General features: G+C 41.0%; 3 protein-coding genes across 3 annotated transcripts; all 3 read right to left on the reverse strand.

Annotated features, from left to right (window-relative positions):
* On the reverse strand, window positions 1-957 carry LOC133107391 (olfactory receptor 52D1-like). The gene has a single exon (XM_061216383.1). The coding sequence runs from the start codon at window positions 955-957 to the stop codon at window positions 1-3; it is 957 nt and encodes a 318-aa protein (XP_061072367.1).
* Window positions 958-11,062: 10,105 nt separating this feature from the next.
* Window positions 11,063-12,001, reverse strand: LOC133107392 (olfactory receptor 52D1-like). Its single transcript, XM_061216384.1, has one exon. The coding sequence runs from the start codon at window positions 11,999-12,001 to the stop codon at window positions 11,063-11,065; it is 939 nt and encodes a 312-aa protein (XP_061072368.1).
* A 9,404-nt stretch (window positions 12,002-21,405) lies between these two features.
* Window positions 21,406-22,362, reverse strand: LOC133107393 (olfactory receptor 52E4-like). The gene has a single exon (XM_061216385.1). It carries the CDS (start codon window positions 22,360-22,362, stop codon window positions 21,406-21,408), a length of 957 nt encoding a protein of 318 aa, XP_061072369.1.
* Between the last annotated feature and the right edge of the window lie 975 nt (window positions 22,363-23,337).

Raw genomic sequence — 23,337 nt, forward strand, 5'->3', positions numbered from 1 at the left:
CTAATTCATCATCACCGACAGTTGTGTTATCTTATTTTTACAAGTTATAAAGAGTTTGAAAATCTGAACCCTGATGGCTTGAATGCTAACTCCATAAACAACAGGATTAAACAATGGGGGAAATATCAGGAAGTAAAGGGACATGAATATGCGAGCTTTATAAGGTACATGATTCATGTTGAAACGACTTTGAAAGACTTCAAAAAAGCATCCCACTGCGTAGTTAATGACAGCCAGTAAGTGTGGGGTACATGTTTGAATTGCTTTCTTCTGGGAATCTCTAGAAGCAAACAGGCAGATTTTGAGTATTTGTGCATATGAAAATAGTATCATGAGGAACTGCAGAGTAATTAAAAAAACATTTACAACAAGGCCAACTATGCTGTGAATTGAAATTTCAAGACAAGAGAGTATGACTAATTCAAAATTGCTGCAATGCAGCTTTTCAATGAACCTGTGACAAAATGTACGCTGTACAGTTAATATGAAATAGAGCCCAAAAACAGTACAAGGATAAATCCAGGAAAAAGCAATAAGGGCACACACTTTTCTGTGCGACATTATTTGGTGATAGTGTAATGGCTGACAAATGGCAACAAACCGGTCATAGCCCATCACTGCTAAAATATTAAATTCAACTGAAGCATATGTGTGCATACAAAAGATCTGTAAAAGACAAGCAGTTAGAGACATTTCATAAGACTGAGACATTAAATAACCAAGTACTGATGGTAACAAAGATATGCTGCCATAAATTCCATTCACTGCTAAATTACACATTAAAAAATACATGGGTTCATGTAGACTTCTGTTTGTGAAAATTACGAAAATAAGAACTACATTTGCAAATACCATAATGATGAACAAAAGCAGGAATCCTGTGAAGTATACATATCTATGGTCTTCTAGTTGAGTGTATGCCATCAATATGAATGATGTCACTGATCCATTGTCCATGCTGTAGTTGTACAATAAACCCTGCAGGGAAAAATAACATGGATTGGATGTTTTGAGTTGCAGACAGATTATTTCAAGCCTAGCTTAGTGATGCTCAGCCTAATCACACAGTAGTATTGATGTAAATGATGGGATTTTATAGAAAAACATAGCCAAAGATGCACTCTTTGAAATGTGCATTTCTTTGCTTTATCCTTCCAAATGGCCAACTGATCCCATATTTGTCATGGTAGTACCAAGGTAAGAGATCAGCATACTCACAAGGTTTCATGATAATCTGTGATTGTTACAAATGGCTGCTGACATCTGATACCCACCAAGTTTCATAGCTCCACAATTTACACTTTTTTTATCCCCATTCAGTTATAGGGAATAATAATATTAATATTATTAATCATAGTAATAATAATTATAATAACAACAATATATATCTATATATATTTATCATAAAAATACTTGCATCGTAAAGTATACTTGCATGTGTAACGTATTACAAATAACATTTCAGCAAAAATATAAATACATACCCGGCCGATATTTAATTTAATATTGGCTTCCTTTTGAAATTATTATTGTTTTTCTATGTTCTGTGTTCAACCCTGTTGGTGTTCTGCAAACAACACACTGATGGAATAGATCCTTTTTTATAAAGGACTGTACCATGTAAACACGCCTGTTGTAATCAGTTGGTGATGTCATAGCTGGGCTATGTTCAGTACACTTACATCCAGCAGTGACACTACAGTTAAACACAAATTCCCAAAGTTATTAACTGTAACAGCATTGAGTACAAGTACGTTAATGGAGAAGCAGCAGGAGAGATGTTTGGGTAAACAGTAGGCATGTTAATTTTGGCTAAACAAACGTACTATACTCATTCTCATTCTCTGATTGTAGACCTGCCCTTGGCAGTCAATGAAAATTTTCTTTAAAAAGTCGGAAAGCGGTTTTTGCATTTTCATAAATCTTTTCATTGACTGGCAGTTTCAATACCCTGTAAGCACCACATAGCATAAGATAGCATAATGATGAGAACAAGCCATTCAACCCAGTGCACCTACTGCTTAGTTAGCCAAATAGTATTGAGCACCGTATCAAACCTGGTCTTGAAAACCCCCAGAGAAAGATCTACTGGTCACTAAATTCATATATTTGGTGTATATAATGTGCATGGGTAAGGGAGGAGGGAGGCCTCCCATGTACTGTAGTTAGATATATCAGGTATGTGGTGATAGAGACATTCACTGCTAATTACCTGAAGTTAGACAATATAAAGATGCAACAGGGATATACAAAGTTTTTGGGACATAGTGTTGCTGTGCAGCACGCAAGAGAAAACTGAAACACACGTGTGTTGTGTTGGCAGTGGCTAACATAGGTCTGTTCCATCTCTACTGAACTAAAGCCAGCTACTCCATAATGTTTCTGTATATGGCATTGAAGTGGGAGCTTTTGCTCTTGGAGATGTCATTCGTTAAATTTGGCAGACCTGTGCTTGCTTGACTCGTATGAATGGGCTCGTACCAGTACAACTGCGTTATAGCCTCCCTAGTACCGAGAACGGATACATGAAACACATTAACCCTTTAATTCTACTGACGAAGCAGGAATACTAATACAGAGGTAGGAAGTGTACACAAACAGTGACGGTCCCAGTCCCGGAACCCCAGGCTTATTGGTGAGTTTGCAAAGCTCTCTGAAAAGGGCAATACTCCAACCACCATGTTCACCACTTGACCTTAGGAGAGTCAGCAACCACAGAGATTCACCTGACACTCACCTAGACTCAACTGAACATGCTGGAGACTTACAAGTACGCCAACTAACTGCAGCTACTGCTCCAAGGGTCATCAAACACAGAACCCTGGGCGGTTGGCGAGTACCGCAAAGCTCTCCATTTAACCTTAGTCTAATACATAGAAACAAACAAGAACAAAGAAGGCAATGAAGAGCATGAGTATTCCGGGCAGGAGGTTTATGCAAAAGTAAGCTAAATACACAAATACAGGAGTATCTCCGATGTAAACCCCCAGACTATCGGGGTGCGCAGCTCTCTCTCATGAGGGTGTTACCTCCGACAGTGGCGTGTGTATTGAGACTTAGTGCAATATGTACAATAACAGACATGCTATGACGGAAACAGAAACAATGACTTTTGAAAGTGACAAAATGAAACACCTCTCGAAACTAAAGTAAACATGTGGCTGTCAAGCCTCAATTCCCAGAGGAATCCTGTCTTCCAACTGAGAGATGTGTCTGACATTTGTGCACAAAATAAAATGTGAAGGTGAATGTGAACGTGTGACGGACTGTCCTCACTACTGTAGGGGTCCTCGCACGGGCCGCCAAATAACGCAGGGATTTTACTCTCTACGAAACCGGGGCGCCAGTTAAACGTTGTGTAGCTGTATAACTGCAAATATCTAACCACAAATTTAGTATTTTAATTAATAATTAAAATAACCAATATTAATGATTAAACATACCGATAACCTGAAGGTTGGAAGTTCTTCGAAACTATATTTATTAAACAAACATACAAACACATAACAGATAAACTAACGGAAATTTAGTTGGGTAAATTAGTAGGTTAAGTTAGGGCGTGTATGTGTGTGTGGGCACGCGCAAGCGCGCGTGTCGCTTGAAAAAAGGAAAGGTGGGAGTAGCTAGCTTGAGTAAGCTAGAGTTCTGGGTATGGTAATGAGTTAGAGTTAGCTGTGAGATGGGACTACTTGAGTAGTTTTACTCTATATATGCGCAAAAGACGGCAAATCAATTCACGTACATATATATGTAGCTAACCAAACACATTACAATAGTAGGATGGTAAATATTGAAACAGATTCACAAAAACAGTTAAGACTAAACTAAACACTGGCTATGCCTGAATGTTTGTTCTCTTACTGAGTCCATACGCATTGGATCCAAAAGATGTGCTGTCCTTATAGGAGCCGCGATGGTGCTGTGAATGCGTGTCCTGGAGAGATGCGCAGGCTGGGGCGTCTTAGCCGCGCACTGTCGTCTGGTCCACTCGGTTGCTGGAAGGATGTTCGCTTGTCCTTTTTCCGGGTGGAAAAGTTTGTTGCTGTTGTTCGATGGTGAGCTTTGCAGGAGTAAACTGATGTAGCGTTCCGCGTACACCAGTTTCCACTCGCTATAGGCCACGAAGTTACCGCAAGGTAACTGGGTGTGTCCGTAGGCCTGGTAGTGCGCTGTGCAGCATTCAGCCTCTGTGCAGATCACGCAAGTATCGGAGCAGATGAGCTGAAGCGAATGGCCAAAAAGGGTGCGTCGAAGAGAAGAAGCAGAAGAGGCAGAAAAAGCAGAAGAGAGATCCCAAGAACGTGTCTTGCTCTTATACGGGACCATTTATTGCTCCCGCCATTACGGGATTGGCTGAACCAAGTTAGACGTCATTCGTGGTGGACGTCGCAGAATTTTCCTGTGGGAATGTGGAAGTTGTAGTCGCTACATCCCCCCTGTGGTCTTAGGATGCGGCTGAAGCCAGTGTTCCTTGAGAGCATAAAAGTCAGTTCACAGTCCACAGGTCAAGTACATTGGGTCGGTAACACAGTTCACAATTGACTGACAAACATCCAGGCATTTATCAACAATTAACTAAACTGGTCTAAAACACATGATACAAACAATGTGAAACACTAAGGTCGAACAGTGAATACATTGTCACAAAACATAAGAAACCTTGGTGAAAGGGTTAGTCGTTTTGTTAGTTCAGGTGTCTTGTTAGTTATTGGATGGTGTCCAGAAGGTGGAGCACCAACAGGAATGACCCAGCCATGAAAATGTTCAGATGATGTAGGGGTCTAGGATGGAGAGGCTGTAGCATGCAATACTTTACGATGGTTCAGTAGGTGTAGAAAGAAGCAATGAACATTTACAAGTTATGACAGGTGTCGGATTTGACTCTACAGCACCTACTTACGATCTGCGTTTGCTGCTGCTACATGCAAATCTAAGTGGCTGCTATAAACTACGTGTTTATTTTGCCACCCCCCTTTGGTAGGAAAGGTGTGCAAAAGAAAGTGGTCAAAGCTTCAGCTGGGAGTCTGCCTGTGAGGAGACCACGGCTATAGATCAGTCTTATTCAGTCGTTTGATGGAGGTTGAACAAGACCAGATAGCTCTTTGGAGTGGTTACTCAAGGCATACACACTACTGAACAAAGGTTAGAGGCTTTAGTTGTCCTCAGAGGAACTGAAGAAGCTCTCTTCAAACAAGGTATCTTCCCTATCAGAGTCATGCTGGTGACTCTGAGGCTTGGGCCTACCGGGTCGGTCTTCTCTCCAATTCCGGCTGGAATCAGAATGTGAGAAGCGACCACGGTGGCTCTTAACCGGGAACTTACTCACATGCCGTTGTTTTGAGCCATTAGACTTTAATGGGGCAACTTGGGAAGTGCCGGCGGGCTTGGTTGGAACAACATGCTTAGCTGTTTCCAATACCTCGTTCCTGGGCACAATCCTTAAAGTGTCCCAGACCATTTGGGCTTCATTTCTTAATTCAAGGGCTGAGTGTTGGCCCCTTGAAAACAGTGAAACATGAGTTTGGATGCAGGGGTGCAGGTTGTGCACGAAAAGGGATTTGAAGGCTTGATCTTCATCTAAGCCTTGTCCGTTTCTGCCCTGGAAAAATGCATGTTTAAGTCGTTGGTAAAAGTCTTTTGGTCGTTCAGTACGGCTATGTTTAACCTCCACAGATTTGATCATGGCTGTGGCCTGATCAAACCGTGGCAGGTACTCAGCTACCAACGCTTCACAAACTTTGGGATAGCTGGAAAGAACCTGTGGTGGAAGTTGTTCCACAAATGTATGGATCTCTCTGGTTGAGGTTTTCCATACAAGTTGTACCTTTTCTCGATCGGTTGCCCTGGGCAGATCCGAGAGACAGTAGTCAACTTCTCTCAAGTAACTCAGAATGTTAAATTCTGAGTCCTTGGGGTCAAATGTGTGGACATACTTCGCCATGGCCTCTAGCTCCTCAAAGCGAAGACCATGTGAAGTTGCACTAGTCTGCCTGTTTGGAGAAGGAGAGACTGAAATCACATTTGAATGTGAATGCGTTTCATGCGGAGCTCGACGTCCTCGGTTTGGTTTAGGGGGTGGAGCTACAAAACAGTCATTCTCACAATGGTTGGCAGAAGATGAATTGTCGCTGTCAGTGTACTGTACAGAGCTGTCACCTATCCTCTCAGTTATAAAGGGAAAGCTAGCGGGATTAGCGTTGCTTTCTGTGTGCCCAATTAATAATGCAGAATCTCCTCTACCGTGTCCACGGGAGGGTTCCCTGACCTCCTCACGAGAGGGGTGGGCATGGAAGGTGCAGTCCTGTACTTGCCTGACTGTTTCTCCCTTGCGGAGATGGACCACCGTTGGGATGGAGTCCCCCCTTTCCCTCTCCAGGGAAGAGGTGGGCAAACCATTGCATGGGTGGTCAACAGCACTGCAATCTGAGGAGACTGACGAGTCTCCATCAGAGCAAGCTGTGGAACCGGGATCTGACAAACCCGAATCAATTTGTGACCCCCCTTCCCCCGCCTTGTGGTGTAAGGAGGAAGCAGGAGAAGCTGGAGTTGGGCAAGCCTGAGAAAGCAGGCTTACAGAAGAGAGTGGATGTGGTAGCTTGTGGCATCCACTCTTCAACTAAAATAATTCCTCTCTGTAGGAACAAAGATCTGATTCGGCTGAATGCAGATCACGCAAGTATTGTACTGCTTTCTTGCCAACAGTTTGAAGCTCAAGTAAAACACTGGTGTGTTGTCCTTTGAGGTATGCCATCTCTGAATCTAAGTTTTTGTTGCTCTGAAGAGCAAGACTAATCTGTCTGGCAAAATTCAAGACCAGACAACTTAGAATTGGGTCTTTTGACTGGGTGGGGGAGTGACCTTTCTCGTTGATTAATGAGAACATTTCTTTCCTTCAATCAGTGAGGTTCATCTGATTCAGGAAAGCTATGTAGCCAGGTGCTAAACCATGGGCTAAAAAGGAAAGGTACTCATCGATAGATATGGGTTCCATATCTCAAGCCAAATAAAGCTAAAAGCTGAATCAGTAACTTAAGAGGGTACTCTTGAAGTTAACTATTTCACAAGGGCCTTGAGCTCCTAAAAGTTGGCAATGAATTGTTTCCCAATATCACAATCCAACATACAAGTTGTGATGAAGGATAAAGAATTTAAAACGATCTTTGATTATTCTCTAACTATAGTACAAGGTAGCTATAGCATCACACAGGGACTCGAGTTGCACTAGCGGTACTGCAATGCAACAACAGCAAAATGACCGAACATATGGCGGATATTCAGACCGTAAAATAGGAACTGTGATGCTGATCACATTAATCCTAAATACCAGAATGTGATTGGTTGAAATTACAATTAAATTTGGATTTAAATGTAAAATTCAATTAATTATTAAAATTACTTTGACAAAGTAATTATAATTAATAATACAGTGCGGTTAATAATACTATTATTGATAATACGTATTATATCGGAAGGTAAATGCCAATCAACAAACTACCGTGTAAGATTACGAATGTAATGCCACAATGTTACACGAGGGGGCAGTATATTGAGAAAGCGGCTCATGCGGGCTTTCAAAAATGGTACAAGGGTGACATCTAGCGGTCTTTTCAGAAAATTGCACTTGTGGCAATTTAGCTGAGAAAGAATGCCGAGAATTCGTTCTGGAGTCACGTGACATGAGCCAAAGCTCGTCTTTCTCATGCAGAATATGGAGGGGAATTCGTGATGAATTCACAAGACATGAAATTTGAGCCAAAGCTAGTCTCCCTCACACAGGGCACCAAAATATGTAGGGGTCCTCGCACGGGCCGCCAAATACCGCAGGGATTTTACTCTCTACAAAACCGGGGTGCCAGTTAAACGTTGTGTAGCTGTATAACTGCAAAAAGTAATCAGTCTCATAAAATTACTATTTTCAGAATATCTAACCACAAATTTAGTATTTTAATTAATAATTAAAATAACCAATATTAATGATTAAACATACCGATAACCTGAAGGTTGGAAGTTCTGGGTTTAATAAAATAAAATATATTTATGAAACAAATATACAAACACATAACAGATAAACTAACGGAAATTTAGTTGGGTAAATTATTAGGTTAAGTTAGGGCGTGTATGTGTGCGTGTGGGCGCGCGCGAGCGCACGTGTTGCTTGAACAAAGGAAAGGTGGGAGTAGCTAGCTTGAGTAAGCTAGAGTTCTGGGTATGGTAATGAGTTAGAGTTAGCTGTGAGATGGGACTACTTGAGTAGTTTTACTCTATATATGCGCAAAAGACGGCAAATCAATTCACGTACATATATATGTAGCTAACCAAACACATTACAATAGTAGGATGGTAAATATTGAAACACAGATTCACAAAAACAGTTAAGACTAAACTGAACACTGGCTATGCCTGAATGTTTGTTCTCTTACTGAGTCCATACGCATTGGATCCAAAAGACGTGCTGTCCTTATAGGAGCCGCGATGGTGCTGTGAATGCGTGTCCTGGAGAGATGCGCAGGCTGGGGCGTCTTAGCCGCGCGCTGTCGTCTGGTCCACTCGGTTGCTGGAAGCATGTTCGCTTGTCCTTTTTCCGGGTGGAAAAGTTTGTTGCTGTTGTTCGATGGTGTAATAACAACAATATCTTTTTCAACTTGAGCATATTCCAACTTTGTAGCACTCATAAAGTAAGCCTGCCTTATGTTTTTATTCCCATGTGTAGAACCTTACATTTGGTTGTATTAAATTTAATTTGCCAGGTTTCTGCCCACTTCTGGATTCTGTTTAAATCTTCCTTGATTACTTTCAGAGATTCCAAACTGTTAGTTAAACCTCCCAGTTTTGTATCAACTGCAAATTTAAGTAATGTACTTTCAATGTCTCTGTCAAGGTCGTTTATGTAAATCTGGAAGAGCAGTGGTCCCAGCACCAATCCATGTGGGACTCCACCCCCCACATTACCCTGCTGAGATAAGATCCCTCCTATTAGTAGTCTTATATCCCATAACCAGTTCCGAACCCACTATGAAATGCCTTCCAAAATTTCTTCCATTTCCATAATGAGTTTGTCATGTGGAACCTTATCAAATGCTTTTTGGAAATCTAAATATATACTATTAAGCCCTGCTAACATCAAAACACTTGGTAGACTCCTCACTGAATGTCAAAAAGTAAATGGTAAATGGTTGGCATTTATATAGCACCTTTATTAAAAGCGCTGTACAATCGATGCTTCTCATTCACCCATTCAAACACACACACTCACCAACAGCAATTGGCTACCATGCAAGGCACCAACCAGCTCGTCAGGAGCATTTGGGGGTTAGTTGTCTTGCTCATGCACACAGACACACCCAGGGCAGGATCGAACTGGCAACCCTCCAAATGCCAAACGACTGCTCTTATTTTCAAAAAAGATTTCCAATTTGTCTGTAATGATAGATTCCAGTATCCAGGAGTGACAAAAATGGGATGCAGCCTTACATTTTGTCACAGTTACAGGTCCAGAACAGAGCCACACAGGTTCTGAGACCATAAAGCACCAAACCAACCCAAAGACACCTAGACAGGTTTATAGTCAAAAAAAGCTTTGGTAACTTAATGATCCCTTACAAGTCATGTTGAAATTATTTGTCAATGATGAAGTCATCATTAGCAAATCATTTAAATATATTTGTAAATGATGCATAATTTGTTTTTGTATAGTTGTCAGTCATCATTAACCAATCACAATTAGTAAACATTTAGTTATTATGGAAATTAAAGATTTACATCTGATATGTGGATTACTGTACATTATATATTATTTGTACAACATGGATGAATGAAATGGTCATGTTGAATACAACCATTTGTAAATTATTTTAGAATAACAAGTGTCAAACATTGTACATGATTAGTAAACTATAGTTTACTTTAATATTATGATATTATGTAAATTAAACAATTACATATCATTTGTAGGTTATTGCGTTGTTTGTAAGTCATTTGTACAACATTTGATGGTCAGGTACTTTTAATTAGCGACCTGACTATTGAACCATGGGAGCCAGGCTTTGTTGTTATCTTTTACCCACGTTTCTGTCTGGAACTGAGGTAAGTCAGCTAGCTATCATAGCCACACATGTTGCTAGCTAAAGGCCAGCCTTGTTAGCGAGATAACTTTTTTATTCATTTTCTTAAGTATCTGGGTCATAAAATGTATTGTGAATTGTTTGAATATTACATTGGCACGTTCTGAAGCTTTGCATTTTATGTTAAGCTGAGCAGCTGGCTAATGGTTTTGGCTCATTTTACACTCAGTGAGCACTTCATTATGTATTTATTAGACTTATTTTTTAGACTTAAAACATTCTGCTGCAACCTATCCGCTTAGAGGTCTGACACATTGTGTATTCAGAGATGCTCTTCTGCATAGAACTGGTGTAATGTGTGGTTATTTGCATTACTGTCACCTTCCTGTAAGCTTCAACCAGTCTGACTTTTCTCCTCTGACCTCTCTCATTACCAATGCATTTATGCCCGCAGAACTGCTGCTCACTGGATGTTTTTTGTTTTTCACACCATTCTCTGTGAACTCTAGAGACTGTTATGTGTGAAAAATCCCACAAGATCACCAGTTTCTGAGATACTCAAACCACCATGTCTGGCACCAACAACCATTCCATAACTGCTTAATACTGTCTAATGATTATGAAGTATCTTGTTGAAACCTGTTTTAATTACTGATGAGCTGATTATTAGTTAAAATACTAAATAAATTAAATTTATGTTTTGCAACATTGTGTAACAGACATCAAATAAAATGTAAAATGGTTAAAAACAGAGAAAAAGGTACCCTGTACACGGTGTCATATCTGTGACCCCCGTACCTCTGTGTATTGCAATGAATTACAGTTTATGTAAAATGCTAAATGTAGATCGGAAAAAGTATTTAATTCTACAGGCAGAGATAACATATTCTTGTCCTTCTGCAAAGCAGTGTAAAGACATTAATGACACAGTAACATTTTATTTGAGCTCATTGGCTTTAAAAAAGTTGTTAAAGAATTAAACGTATGGGACTACTCCATCATCACCTACATAAGTTATTTTTACAAGTAATTAAGAGTTTGAAAATCTGAACCCTCATGGCTTGAATGCTAACTCCATAAACAACAGGATTAAACAATGGGGGAAATATCAGAAAGTAAAGGGACATGAATATCCGAGCATTATAAGGTACATGACTCATGTTGAAACGAGTTTGAATTATTTCAAAAAAGCATCCCAATGCATAGTTAATCACAGCCAGCAAGTGTGGGGTACATGTCTGAATTGCTTTCTTCTGAGAATCTTTAGAAGCAGAAAGACAGATTTTGAGTATTTGTGCATATGAAAATAGTATCACAAGGAACTGCAGAGTAATTAAAAAAACAGTTACCACAAGGCCAACTATGCTGTGAATGGAGATTTCAAAACAAGACAGGTTGACTAATTCAAAATTAATACAATGCAGCTTTTCTATGACTTTGTCACAAAATGTACGCTGTACAGTTAATATGAAATAGAGTCCAAAAAGAGTACAAGGATAAATCCAGGAAAATGCAATAAGGGCACACACTATTCTATGAGACATTAATTGGTGATAGTGTAATGGCTGACAAATGGCAACAAACCGGTCATAGCCCATCACTGCTAAAATATTAAATTCAACTGAACCATATGTGTGTATACAAAAGATCTGTAAAAGACAAGCAGTTAGAGACATTTCATAAGACTGAGACATTAAATAACCAAGTACTGATGGTAACAAAGATATGCTGCCATAAATTCCATTCACTGCTAAATTACACATAAGAAAATACATGGGTTCATGTAGACTTCTGTTTGTGTAAATTACGAAAATAAGAACTACATTTGCTAATACCATAATGATGAACAAAAGCAGGAATCCTGTGAAGTATACATATCTATGGTCTTCTAGTTGAGTGTATGCCATCAATATGAATGATGTCACTGATCCATTCTCCATGCTGTAGTTGTACAATAAACCCTGCATGGGAAAATAACATGGATTGGATGTTATGTTATTTTTGAGTTGCAGACAGATTATTTCAGGCCTAGCTTAGTGAGGCTCAGCCTAATCACACAGTAGTATTGATGTAAATGATGTGATTTTATAGATAAACATAGCCAAAGATGCACTCTTTGAAATGTGCATTTCTTTGCTTTATCCTTCCAAATGGCCAACTGATCCCATATTTGTCATGGTAGTACCAAGGTAAGAGATCAGCATACTCACAAGGTTTCATGATGATCTGCGATTGTTACAAATGGCTGCTGACATCTGATACTCACCAAGTGTCATAGCTCCACAATTTACACTTTTTTTTATCCCCATTAAGTTATAGGGAATAATAATATTAATATTATTAATCATAGTAATAATAATTATAATAACAACAATATATATATATATATATATATATATTTATAATACAAATACTTCCATCGTAAAGTTCCTGCCATGTGTAACGTATTACAAATAACATTTCAGCAAAAATATAAATAAATACATACCCAGCCGATATTTAATTTAATATTGGCATCCTTTTGAAATTATTACTGTTTTTCTATGTTCTGTGTTCAACCCTGATTATGTTGGTGTTCTGCAAACAACACACTAATGGAATAGATCCTTTTTTATAAAGGACGGTACCATGTAAACACGCCTGTTGTAATCAGTCGGTGATGTCATACCTGGGCTATGTTCAGTACACTTACATCCACAGTGACACTACAGTTAAACACAAATTCCCAAAGTTATTAACTGTAACAGCATTGAGTACAAGTGCGTTAATGGAGAAGCAGCAGGAGAGATGTTTGTGTAAACAGTAGGCATGTTAATTTTGGCTAAACAAACTTACTATACTTGAAAGTTCTAATGAACACATTAAACACATCTATTGTTGCATTTGTTCTTAACCTAATAACTTAATTTTGATGTCATTCTCATTCTCTGATTGTAGGCCTGCCCTTGGCAGTCAATTAAAATTTTCTTTAAAAAGTCGGAAAGCTGTTTTTGCATTTTCATAAATCTTTTAATTGACTGGCAGTTTCAATACCCTGTAAGCACCACATAGCATAAGATAGCATAATGATGAGAACAAGCCATTCAACCCAGGAAAATGCTTGCCTTTTCTTACCACTAAAGTGTACCTACTGCTTAATTAGCCAAATAGTATTGAGCACCGTATCAAACCTGGTTTTGAAAACCCCCAGAGAAAGATCCACTGGTCACTAAATTCATATATTTGGTGTATATAATGTGCATGGGGAAGGGAGGAGGGAAGCCTCCCATGTACTGGAGCTAGATATATCAGGTATGTGGTGATAGAGACATTCACTGCTAATGACCTGTGGCCTCATTTATAAACGTTGTGTAGGCACAAAGGAATGCGTACGCCACTTTCTAAGCAAACTTTGGCATTTATAAAAAACGAACTTGACGGGAAAATGTGCGGTCCCCCACGGAAACTCTGACCCATGAGTATGCACATTAACTGGAGAAATAAGAAACTGTACCTTTAATGCTCGTGACGTAAGACCAGAAAAACGGGAAGTGAAACAGGATGTAAAAAGGTATAAAGATTTGCCGGGAGTTGTGGCTGGGTATGGCTGCTGTAAGGATGTGCTTCGTCCCTGTTATACTTATTAAAGTGTTGTGTTGTTGAATCTCGCTATACGGGTTCTCTCCCTTCCTAAGTGCAACACAACATTTGGCGATGAGAGAAGTCGAAAATGATATACAACAGATACCACTGTGTAAAATAAATCGAAATTGATTGTTGTTGATTGTACTCTTAAAGGGTTCTGATTTTCTGCATGTTTACACTAGGACTCGGAACTATACTGTCCTCTCAGGTCCTCTTTGCATTTGTTCTTGTGTTTAATTTGCACTTTGTTGTACGTCGCTCTGGATAAGAGCGTCTGCTAAATGCCATGCAATGTAATGTAATGTAATGTAATGAAATATTACCTCTCATGTATCATATACGAAGAGTTAATTTGCAAAAACGGATAAAAGCCTCTCTTACAACGAATAAACAAACAGCTGTTTGATTGATGCTCCCTGGAGTGCCCAAAAAATATGATTTAGGATGATAAATATGAACAGAGATGTTGTTGTAAAATAATCCCTCAAATATGTAGACGAATTGTTAAACAATACTTCATGTTATTAAATGTATTCTCATAAATAATATGGTGAACAGTCGGACAAATTGCGCTACACTTATGCCGTTTACAATGCGTCAGTCGGGCAGATACGAGCATAGTTTCATATATTGTTATCATATTCATAAATTATGTTTTATAATGTGTTTATTGTTATACATTTTTGTTCGTTTTATCTCTTAATTTTGTAACTGTGTTTTCAATGGTGCTAGACAAATAACGTGTATTATTATTATTATTATCATCGTCATCATCACATTTGTTGTGCAGAACTGTTCGTCATTTACAACACCTGTAGCTTTTCAGAGGCAATCAAATGGCTGAAATCCCTTTTCTTGGCCTTCTTTTCAGCGTTTGCCATTGTCGTCTTCGTGAAATGCATATTCATTAGGGGTGTTTCACTGCCTATTTATAGGCAACTGTGGGCGGGACATGAAGCTGGCAAAGTTGCGCCACATTTAGAGTTGATTGTGATTTATAAAGGAAAACTGCACTGTTTTATAAATCAGAATATTTTTTTGCGTACGCACGTCCTAGGTTTCATGCTTACGCAACCTTTTGACGTGAATCCTAAGCACAGTTTTATAAATCAGGACCCTGAAGTTAGACAATATAAACATGCAAAACAAATAAAATAAAAGCAACAGTGATATACAAAGTTTTTGGTACACAGTGTTGCTGTGCAGCATGCAAGAGAAAACTGAAACACACGTGTGTCTCTTCCATCTCCACTGAACTAAAGCCAGCTACTCCATAATGTTTCTGTATATGGCATCGAAGTGGGAGTTTTTGCTCTTGGAGATGTCATTCGTTAAATTTGGCAGACCTGTGCTTGCTTGACTCGTATGAATGAGCTCATACCAGTATAACTGCATTATAGCCTCCCTAGTACCGAGAACGGATACATGAAACACATTAACGCTTTAATTCTACTGACGAAGCAGGAATACTAATACAGAGGTAGGAAGTGTACACAAACAGTGACGGTCCCAGTCCCGGAACCCCCGGGCTTATTGGTGAGTTTGCAAAGCTCTCTGAAAAGGGCAATACTCCAACCACAGAGATTCACCTGACACTCACCTAGACTCAACTGACCATGCTGGAGACTTACAAGTACGCCAACTAACTGCAGCTACTGCTCCAAGGGTCGTCAAACACAGAACCCTGGTCGGTTGGCGAGTAGCGCAAAGCTCTCCAATGAGAGGGGCGGTTCTCCAACATTTAGCATTTAGCATGCATTTAGTCTCGGTAAAAGCCCATATTAATAGCAAACCTACATTAATCATGACATGAAGACAATGGGCTCTACAGACGATTCAGGAGACTAATGAGTGCATTATTGTTCTGCAGTGGGTTGGTTGCATTTTCTCCTGGATTAGTTAAGTATTATTTGTTTGCTTGCTGATTCTAAATTCAGTTTAGTTGTCATAGTGTTCTGTTGTGTACTTGTTTGTTTGTTAGCTATTACAAGTGGTGTTTATTTAGATTCAGTGAAACTGGGTTAGGTGTTTGTTTCTCTCAGGTAAGCTAGGCTATTAAGTTAGGCTATTGTTTTACTGGCTGGCAGGCCACAGCTTTTGTTGTAGGAGGAGCCAATACTTTGCACCCTGCTCAGGCTATTAGTACTGGCACACCTGAACTCACTTCAGTGTGCATTATTGTTCTCCAGTGGGTTGGTTGCATTTTCTCCTGGATTAGTTAAGTATTATTTGTTTGCTTGCTGATTCTAAATTCAGTTTAGTTGTCATAGTGTTCTGTTGTGTACTTGTTTGTTTGTTAGCTATTACAAGTGGTGTTTATTTAGATTCAGTGAAACTGGGTTAGGTGTTTGTTTCTCTCAGGTAAGCTAGGCTATTAAGTTAGGCTATTGTTTTACTGGCTGGCAGGCCACAGCTTTTGTTGTAGGAGGAGCCAATACTTTGCACCCTGCTCAGGCTATTAGTACTGGCACACCTGAACTCACTTCAGTGTGCATTATTGTTCTGCAGTGGGTTGGTTGCATTTTCTGTATTCGGCGTCAGTGTTATTTTAGCAGTTGTGTAGCGCACCAGCGGCAGCTGTGTGCGGCAGCCTCGGCTACTTGCCTCGGCGTATGAAGTCGCAGGTGTACAAAGTCGGGGGTGTCTATCTACGGGTGTCCATCGAGGCTGTCCGAGAGCCTGATGTTTGATTTTGTTTTTGCTGCCTGCCCTCATTCCACTGTGTAGTATTCCCCTTGTCCTCCCTAGTTCCCTCCATGTGTTTCCTTCCCATCCCTGTCCTCTCTCCTCTCCCCAGGTCCCAGTCAGGTAGGAGGTTCGCCTCCCGCCAACATGGGCAGAATATCTCTAACCTCATCTTCCCTCCCAGATCGCCTGGTATTGATCTCTGTGTGGCTGGTGGCCTCTGGAACTGCCAGTCCGCCGTCCAGAAAGCAGACTTCATATGCCTCCCACCTCAACCTTGACTTTCTTGCTTTAACTGAAACGTGGCTCTCACCAGAGAACACGGCCACCCCGGCTGCCCTTTCCTCTGCCTTCTCTTTTTCCCACACACCCAGATCCTCTGGCAGAGGAGGTGGCACAGGTCTCCTAATCTCATCCTCATGGAGATCTAGTGTCTTCTCCTCATCCCTCTCCTTCTCCTCTTTTGAATTTCATGCGGTTTCTGTTACTCTGCCGTGCAAACTGTTTGTTATTGTTGTTTATCGCCCCCCGGGTCCTCTGGGAAACTTTTTGGATGAGATGGACATCCTCCTCAACTCCTCACCTGTCAATGACACCCCCCTGATCCTCCTGGGTGACTTCAACCTCAACTCAGAGTCCACCCAGTCTACCTTTCTCTCCCTCCTCTCTTCTTTTGACCTTACCCTCACTCTTTCCCCTCCCACCCACAAAGCAGGCAACCTTCTTGACCTCATCTTCACAAGGAGCTGCACAACAACCAACCTCTCTGTAACACCACTCCATATATCTGACCACTCCTTCATCTCTTTCTCTCTTCCACTCTCCTCTAACACCCATCCATCTCTCCCACCATCCACTGTCACCTGTCGACGGAACCTACGCCACCTGTCTTCCTCCACCCTCTCATCTACAATCCTCTCCTCCCTACCATCTGCGGAGTCTTTCTCTCGACTGTCTCCCGATGATGCGGCTACAACTCTCATGTCCTCCCTCTCATCTTCCTTTGACTCTCTGTGTCCCCTCACCACCAAACTAGCTCGGGCCTCCCCCCCCCAGTCCTTGGCTTTCTGATGCTCTACGAGCTGTCCGAACCGAACTGCGGGCGGCGGAGAGAAAATGGAAAAGGTCCTGTCTCCCCAGTGATATAGCTTCCTTCCATGCCCTCTTATCATCTTTCCATTCCTCTGTCTCTCTAGCTAAATCTTCCTTCTTTCACTCGAAAATTAACGCGGCCGCCTCTAATCCCCGCAAACTGTTTTCAACTATCTCCTCTCTTCTGGCCCCCCCTCCCCCCCCACCCCCCTCATCACTCACACCTGATGACTTCGTCTCCTTCTTTGAAAAGAAGGTCGATGCTATTCGCAATTCCTTCTCCCAACCCTCCACCCCTGCTGACCCTCCTACCCTCCCCAACTCCCTAACCTCCTTTTCTCCCGTCTCTGACGCTGACACACTGAAACTCCTTACTTCCCACCGCCCAACCACCTGTCCTCTTGACCCCATCCCCTCTCCCCTCCTACAATCTATATCTGAGGACATTCTCCCTTTTCTCTCCTCTCTAATCAACACCTCCCTCTCTTCCGGCACCATGCCCTCTTCCCTGAAGAGGGCCAGAGTCACTCCCCTCCTCAAAAAACCTACTCTTGACCCCTCTGCCCTGAACAACTACCGGCCTGTCTCTCTTCTTCCCTTTCTCGCTAAAACCCTGGAACAGGCGGTCTGCTCCCAACTCCCACTTATCTTCTCCACAACAATCTCCATGACCCCAACCAGTCTGGCTTCAAGAGTGGCCACTCCACTGAAACCGCCCTGCTCGCGGTCACTGAGGCACTCCACTCTGCTAAAGCAAAATCCCTCTCCTCTGTCCTCATCTTCCTCGACCTGTCAGCCGCCTTCGATACAGTCAACCATGAGATTCTGCTCTCATCGCTGTCTGGGATGGGTGTCACAGGTTCTGCACTCGCTTGGTTTTCCTCCTACCTCTCTGGTCGCTCCTACCAGGTGACTTGGAGGGGCGCAGTCTCCGACCCTCAACCCCTACGAACTGGAGTCCCGCAGGGCTCGGTTCTTGGGCCTCTCCTCTTCTCACTATACACCATGTCTCTTGGTTCTGTTATCTCTTCCCACGGCTTTTCTTATCACTCCTACGCTGATGACACCCAACTCTTCATTTCCTTCCCCCCCGACACCCAAATCACCACACGGATCTCTGCCTGCTTGGCTGATATCTCTGCGTGGATGACTTCCCATCACCTGAAGCTCAACCTTGCCAAAACTGAGCTTCTCTACATCCCTGCTAAGTCCTCTCCGTCAATCGACCTCTCATTGACTGTTGAGGACTTTGTAGTTTCCTCCTCCCGTACGGCAAAGAATCTTGGGGTGACTCTTGATAACTGCCTCACCCTGGCTCCACAAGTATCCTCCACTGCCAGAACCTGCAGGTTCTTTCTGTATAATATACGCCGTATCCGTCATCTCCTGACTGAGAAAGCCACCCAGCTCCTAGTCCAGGCGCTCGTCATTTCCCGCCTGGATTACTGCAACTCCCTCCTAGCCGGTCTCCCAGCGTGTGCCATCAAGCCCCTCCAGCTGGTCCAGAATGCTGCAGCCCGCCTGATCACCAATCAGCCCAGGTCGGCTCATGTCACCCCGCTTCTCATTGGCCTCCACTGGCTTCCCATTGCCGCACGCATCCGTTTGAAGGACCTAGTGTTGGCATTTCAGGCTGCTAAGGGGACTGCCCCACCTTACATACAATCCCTGATCACTCCCTACTCCCCAGCTAGACCACTCCGGTCTGCCAGCTCTGGTCGCCTTACGGTTCCCTCTTTACGTGCACCTGGCGGTCGAGCTGCACGTTCACGCCTGTTTTCCGTTCTGGTTCCTCAGTGGTGGAATGACCTGCCTACCACTGTCAGAACAGCAGAATCCCTCCCCCTATTTCGACGCAGACTCAAAACCCACCTTTTCAAACTCTACCTTAGTCCTCCTTCCTGATTTCCCCTGCCCCTCCTTTCTGATATCCCTATCCTTGTCTAACCCCCCCCCCCCCCCCAAAAAATAAATAAATAAATAAATAAAAAAAATACTTCTGATGACAACTATGTTTAGAACAGCATTTCCTGTGTATTTTGCTAGTTTCTGGATGTGATGCTCTGACTTATGGTAGAACCTATGCACTTGTAAGTCGCTTTGGATTAAAAGCGTCTGCCAAATGACTAAAATGTAAACGTAAATGTAATGAGTGCACAATCTAAATACAAAAACTGCCCCAAGGGTATCAGACACAGAAGAGTGGGCAGTCGGCGAGTGTCGCAAATCTCTTCACTGAGAGGGGCGGATCTCCAATGACCATGTATTTAGAATTTTTGAGAAACAGACATATGCTGAGACTGAAATGAATGCAGTACACTTCTCGGCTCCACTGACAGTGCGGGAGACTTAAGAGGAAGCAAGATAAATACACAAATAGCCACAAGGATCTCCAACATAGAACTCCAGGCTATCGGAGGTTCACAAGGCTCTTACTGGGAGGAGTGATAACTCCAAACATGCCCATTTAACCTTAGTCTAATACATAGAAACAAACATGAACAAAGGAGGCAACGAAGACCATAAGTATCCCGGGCAGGAGGTTAATGCGAAAGTAAGCTAAATACACAATCCGCCACAAGTATCTCCGATGTAAACCCCCAGACTATCGGGGTGCGCAAAGCTCTCTCTCATAAGGGTGTTACCTCCGACAATGGCGTATTGAGACTTAGTGCAATATGTACAATAACGGACATGCAATGACGGAAACGGAAACAATGACTTTCGAAAGTGACAAAATGAAACACCTCCCGAAACTAAAGTAAACATGTGTCCGTCAAGCCTCAATTCCCAAAGGAATCCTGTCTTCCAACTGTCTTGTATCTGACATTTGTGCACAAAATAAAATGTGATGGTGAACGTGAACGTGTGACGGACTGTCCTCACTACCCTAAGTTAACGAAGGGTTGCTGCGTGTTCAGCTCCCATAACCTTCGCCACAACAGGTAAAGGTAAATGAGCATCGTTAGTCACATACCTCCCATATTACACAAATGAAAATAAAATACAGAAAAGTCCAATGGAAAATGAGGAAATAACACATAAGCCCAGAGTCAAAGAAACACGGGGCTTAAATAGAAAGCCATGTCGCTGACCGCACAAGGTAGACAAGTGGAATTAGTCATCAGCATGAGGGTATTGATTACCTGATAGCCAAGGTGAAATTAATCACCAAATTGGCAGAAATCCGGCAAATGATAATGGCCAAAAAACCGTTAGAGCAGGCAGGTAAAACCGTGACAGTAATAGCTTAGGCCTTTGTTGCTATGGTTGACATTTACGTTACTTTCATGTGTTGCTGTATTAGAATATTTGTTGCATGCCATACTTCGGAGGGAATGCATCTTCAAAGGCCGAGACAGTTTGTTTGGTGAGGTTCACAAGTCTGGTCTGACTGCCCAGACACCTCTTTATGGGGTTTTCTTTATGGGAATCCCAATAGTTTTAAACCACTTTTCAGTCCAGTCACTTTTTTGCGGTGGGCAGGACTTTCAGACTCCATCATAGTTCATGGGGAAATGCATTTAAAACAGCATAATACTGTCTATGATTATGAAGTATCATGTTGAAACCCATTTTAATTACTGATTACTTGGCTGTTAGTGATAAAAGATCAAAAATAGAAAATCAATGAAAGGTTTATTTAACATTGTGTAACAGACATCAAATAAAATTTGAAAAGGTTAAAAACAGAGAAATAGGTACAGTATACACTTGGTGTCATGTATCTGTGACCACTGTACAACTGTGTATTACAGTGAATTGCAGTGTTTGTACAATGTTAAAATGTAGATGGGAAAAGGGATTGAATTCGACAGGCAGAAATAATTTATTCTTGTCCTGCTGCAAAGTAAATTGTGTAAAGACATTAATCACACAGTGAAAATTCATTTGAGCTTATTGGCTTTAAAAAAAGTTCTTAAAGAATGAATCAAGGATTGGCCTAATTTATCATCACCGACAGTTGTGTTACCTTATTTTTACAAGTAATAAAGAGTTTGAAAATCTGAACCCTGATGGCTTGAATGCTAACTCCATAAACAACAGGATTAAACAATGGGGGAAATATCAGAAAGTAAATGGACATGAATATGCGAGCTTTATAAGGTACATGATTCATGTTGAAACGACTTTGAATGACTTCAAAAAAGCATCCCACTGCATAGTTAATCACAGCCAGCAAGTGTGGGGTACATGTCTGAATTGCTTTCTTCTGGGAATCTCTAGAAGCAAACAGGCAGATTTCGAGTATTTGTGCATATGAAAATAGTATCATGAGGAACTGCAGAGTAATTAAAAAAACATTTACAACAAGGCCAACTATGCTGTGAATTGAAATTTCAAGACAAGAGAGTATGACTAATTCAAAATTGGTGCAATGCAGCTTTTCAATGAACCTGTGACAAAATGTACGCTGTACAGTTAATATGAAATAGAGTCCAAAAAGAATACAAGGATAAATCCAGGAAAAAGCAATAAGGGCACACACTTTTCTGTGCGACATTATTTGGTGATAGTGTAATGGCTGACAAATGGCAACAAACCGGTCATAGCCCATCACTGCTAAAATATTAAATTCAACTGAAGCATATGTATGTATACAAAAGATCTGTAAAAGACAAGCAGTTAGAGACATTTCATAAGACTGAGATGTTAAATAACCGAGTACTGATGGCAATAAAGATATGCTGCCATAAATTCCATTCACTGCTAAATTACACATAAGAAAATACATAGGTTCGTGTAGACTTCTGTTTGTGTAAATTACGAAAATAAGAACTACATTTGCTAATACCATAATGATGAACAAAAGCAGGAATCCTGTGAAGTATACATATCTATGGTCTTCCAGTTGAGTGTAAGCCATCAATATGAATGATGTCACTGATCCATTCTCCATGCTGTAGTTGTACAATAAACCCTGCAGGGAAAAATAACATGGATTGGATGTTATGTTATTTTTGAGTTGCAGACAGATTATTTCAAGCCTAGCTTAGTGATGCTCAGCCTAATCACACAGTAGTATTGATGTAAATGATGTGATTTTATAGAAAAACATAGCCAAAGATGCACTCTTTGAAATGTGCATTTCTTTGCTTTATCCTTCCAAATGGCCAACTGATCCAATATGGTAGTACCAAGGTAAGAGATCAGCATACTCACAAGGTTTCATGATGATCTGTGATTGTTACAAATGGCTGCTTACATCTGATGCCCACCAAGTTTCATAGCTCCACAATTTACACTTTTTTATCCCCATTCCACTTTTATTTTTATTATAAATATATATATACAATACATTTTTATTATAAATATATATATATTTATAATAAAAATAAGAATAAAAAATACTTGCATCGTAAAGTTCCTGCCATGTGTAACATATTACAAATAACATTTCAGCAAAAATATAAATACATACCCAGCTGATATTTAATTTACTATTGGCTTCCTTTTGAAATTATTATAGTTTTTCTATGTTCTATGTTGAAACCTGATTATGTTGATGTTCTGCAAACAACACATTGATGGAATAAATCCTTCACGCTTTTTATAAAGGACTGTACCATGTAAACACGCCTGTTGTAATCAGTCGGTGATGTCATACCTGGGCTATGTTCAGTACACTTACATCCGCAGTGACACTAAAGTTAAACACAAATTCCCAAAGTTATTAACTGTAACAGCATTGAGTACGTGCGTTAATGGAGAAGCAGCAGGAGAGATGTATGGGTAAACAGTCGGCATGTTAATTTTGGCTAAACAAACTTACTATACTTGAAAGTTCTAATTAACACATTAAACACATCTATTGTTGCATTTGCTCTTAACCTAAAAACTTAACTTTGTTAACTTTGTTCTCATTCTCTGATTG

This window comes from Conger conger, chromosome 13 (genome assembly GCF_963514075.1).
Source record: "Conger conger chromosome 13, fConCon1.1, whole genome shotgun sequence".
Classification (NCBI taxonomy): domain Eukaryota; kingdom Metazoa; phylum Chordata; class Actinopteri; order Anguilliformes; family Congridae; genus Conger; species Conger conger.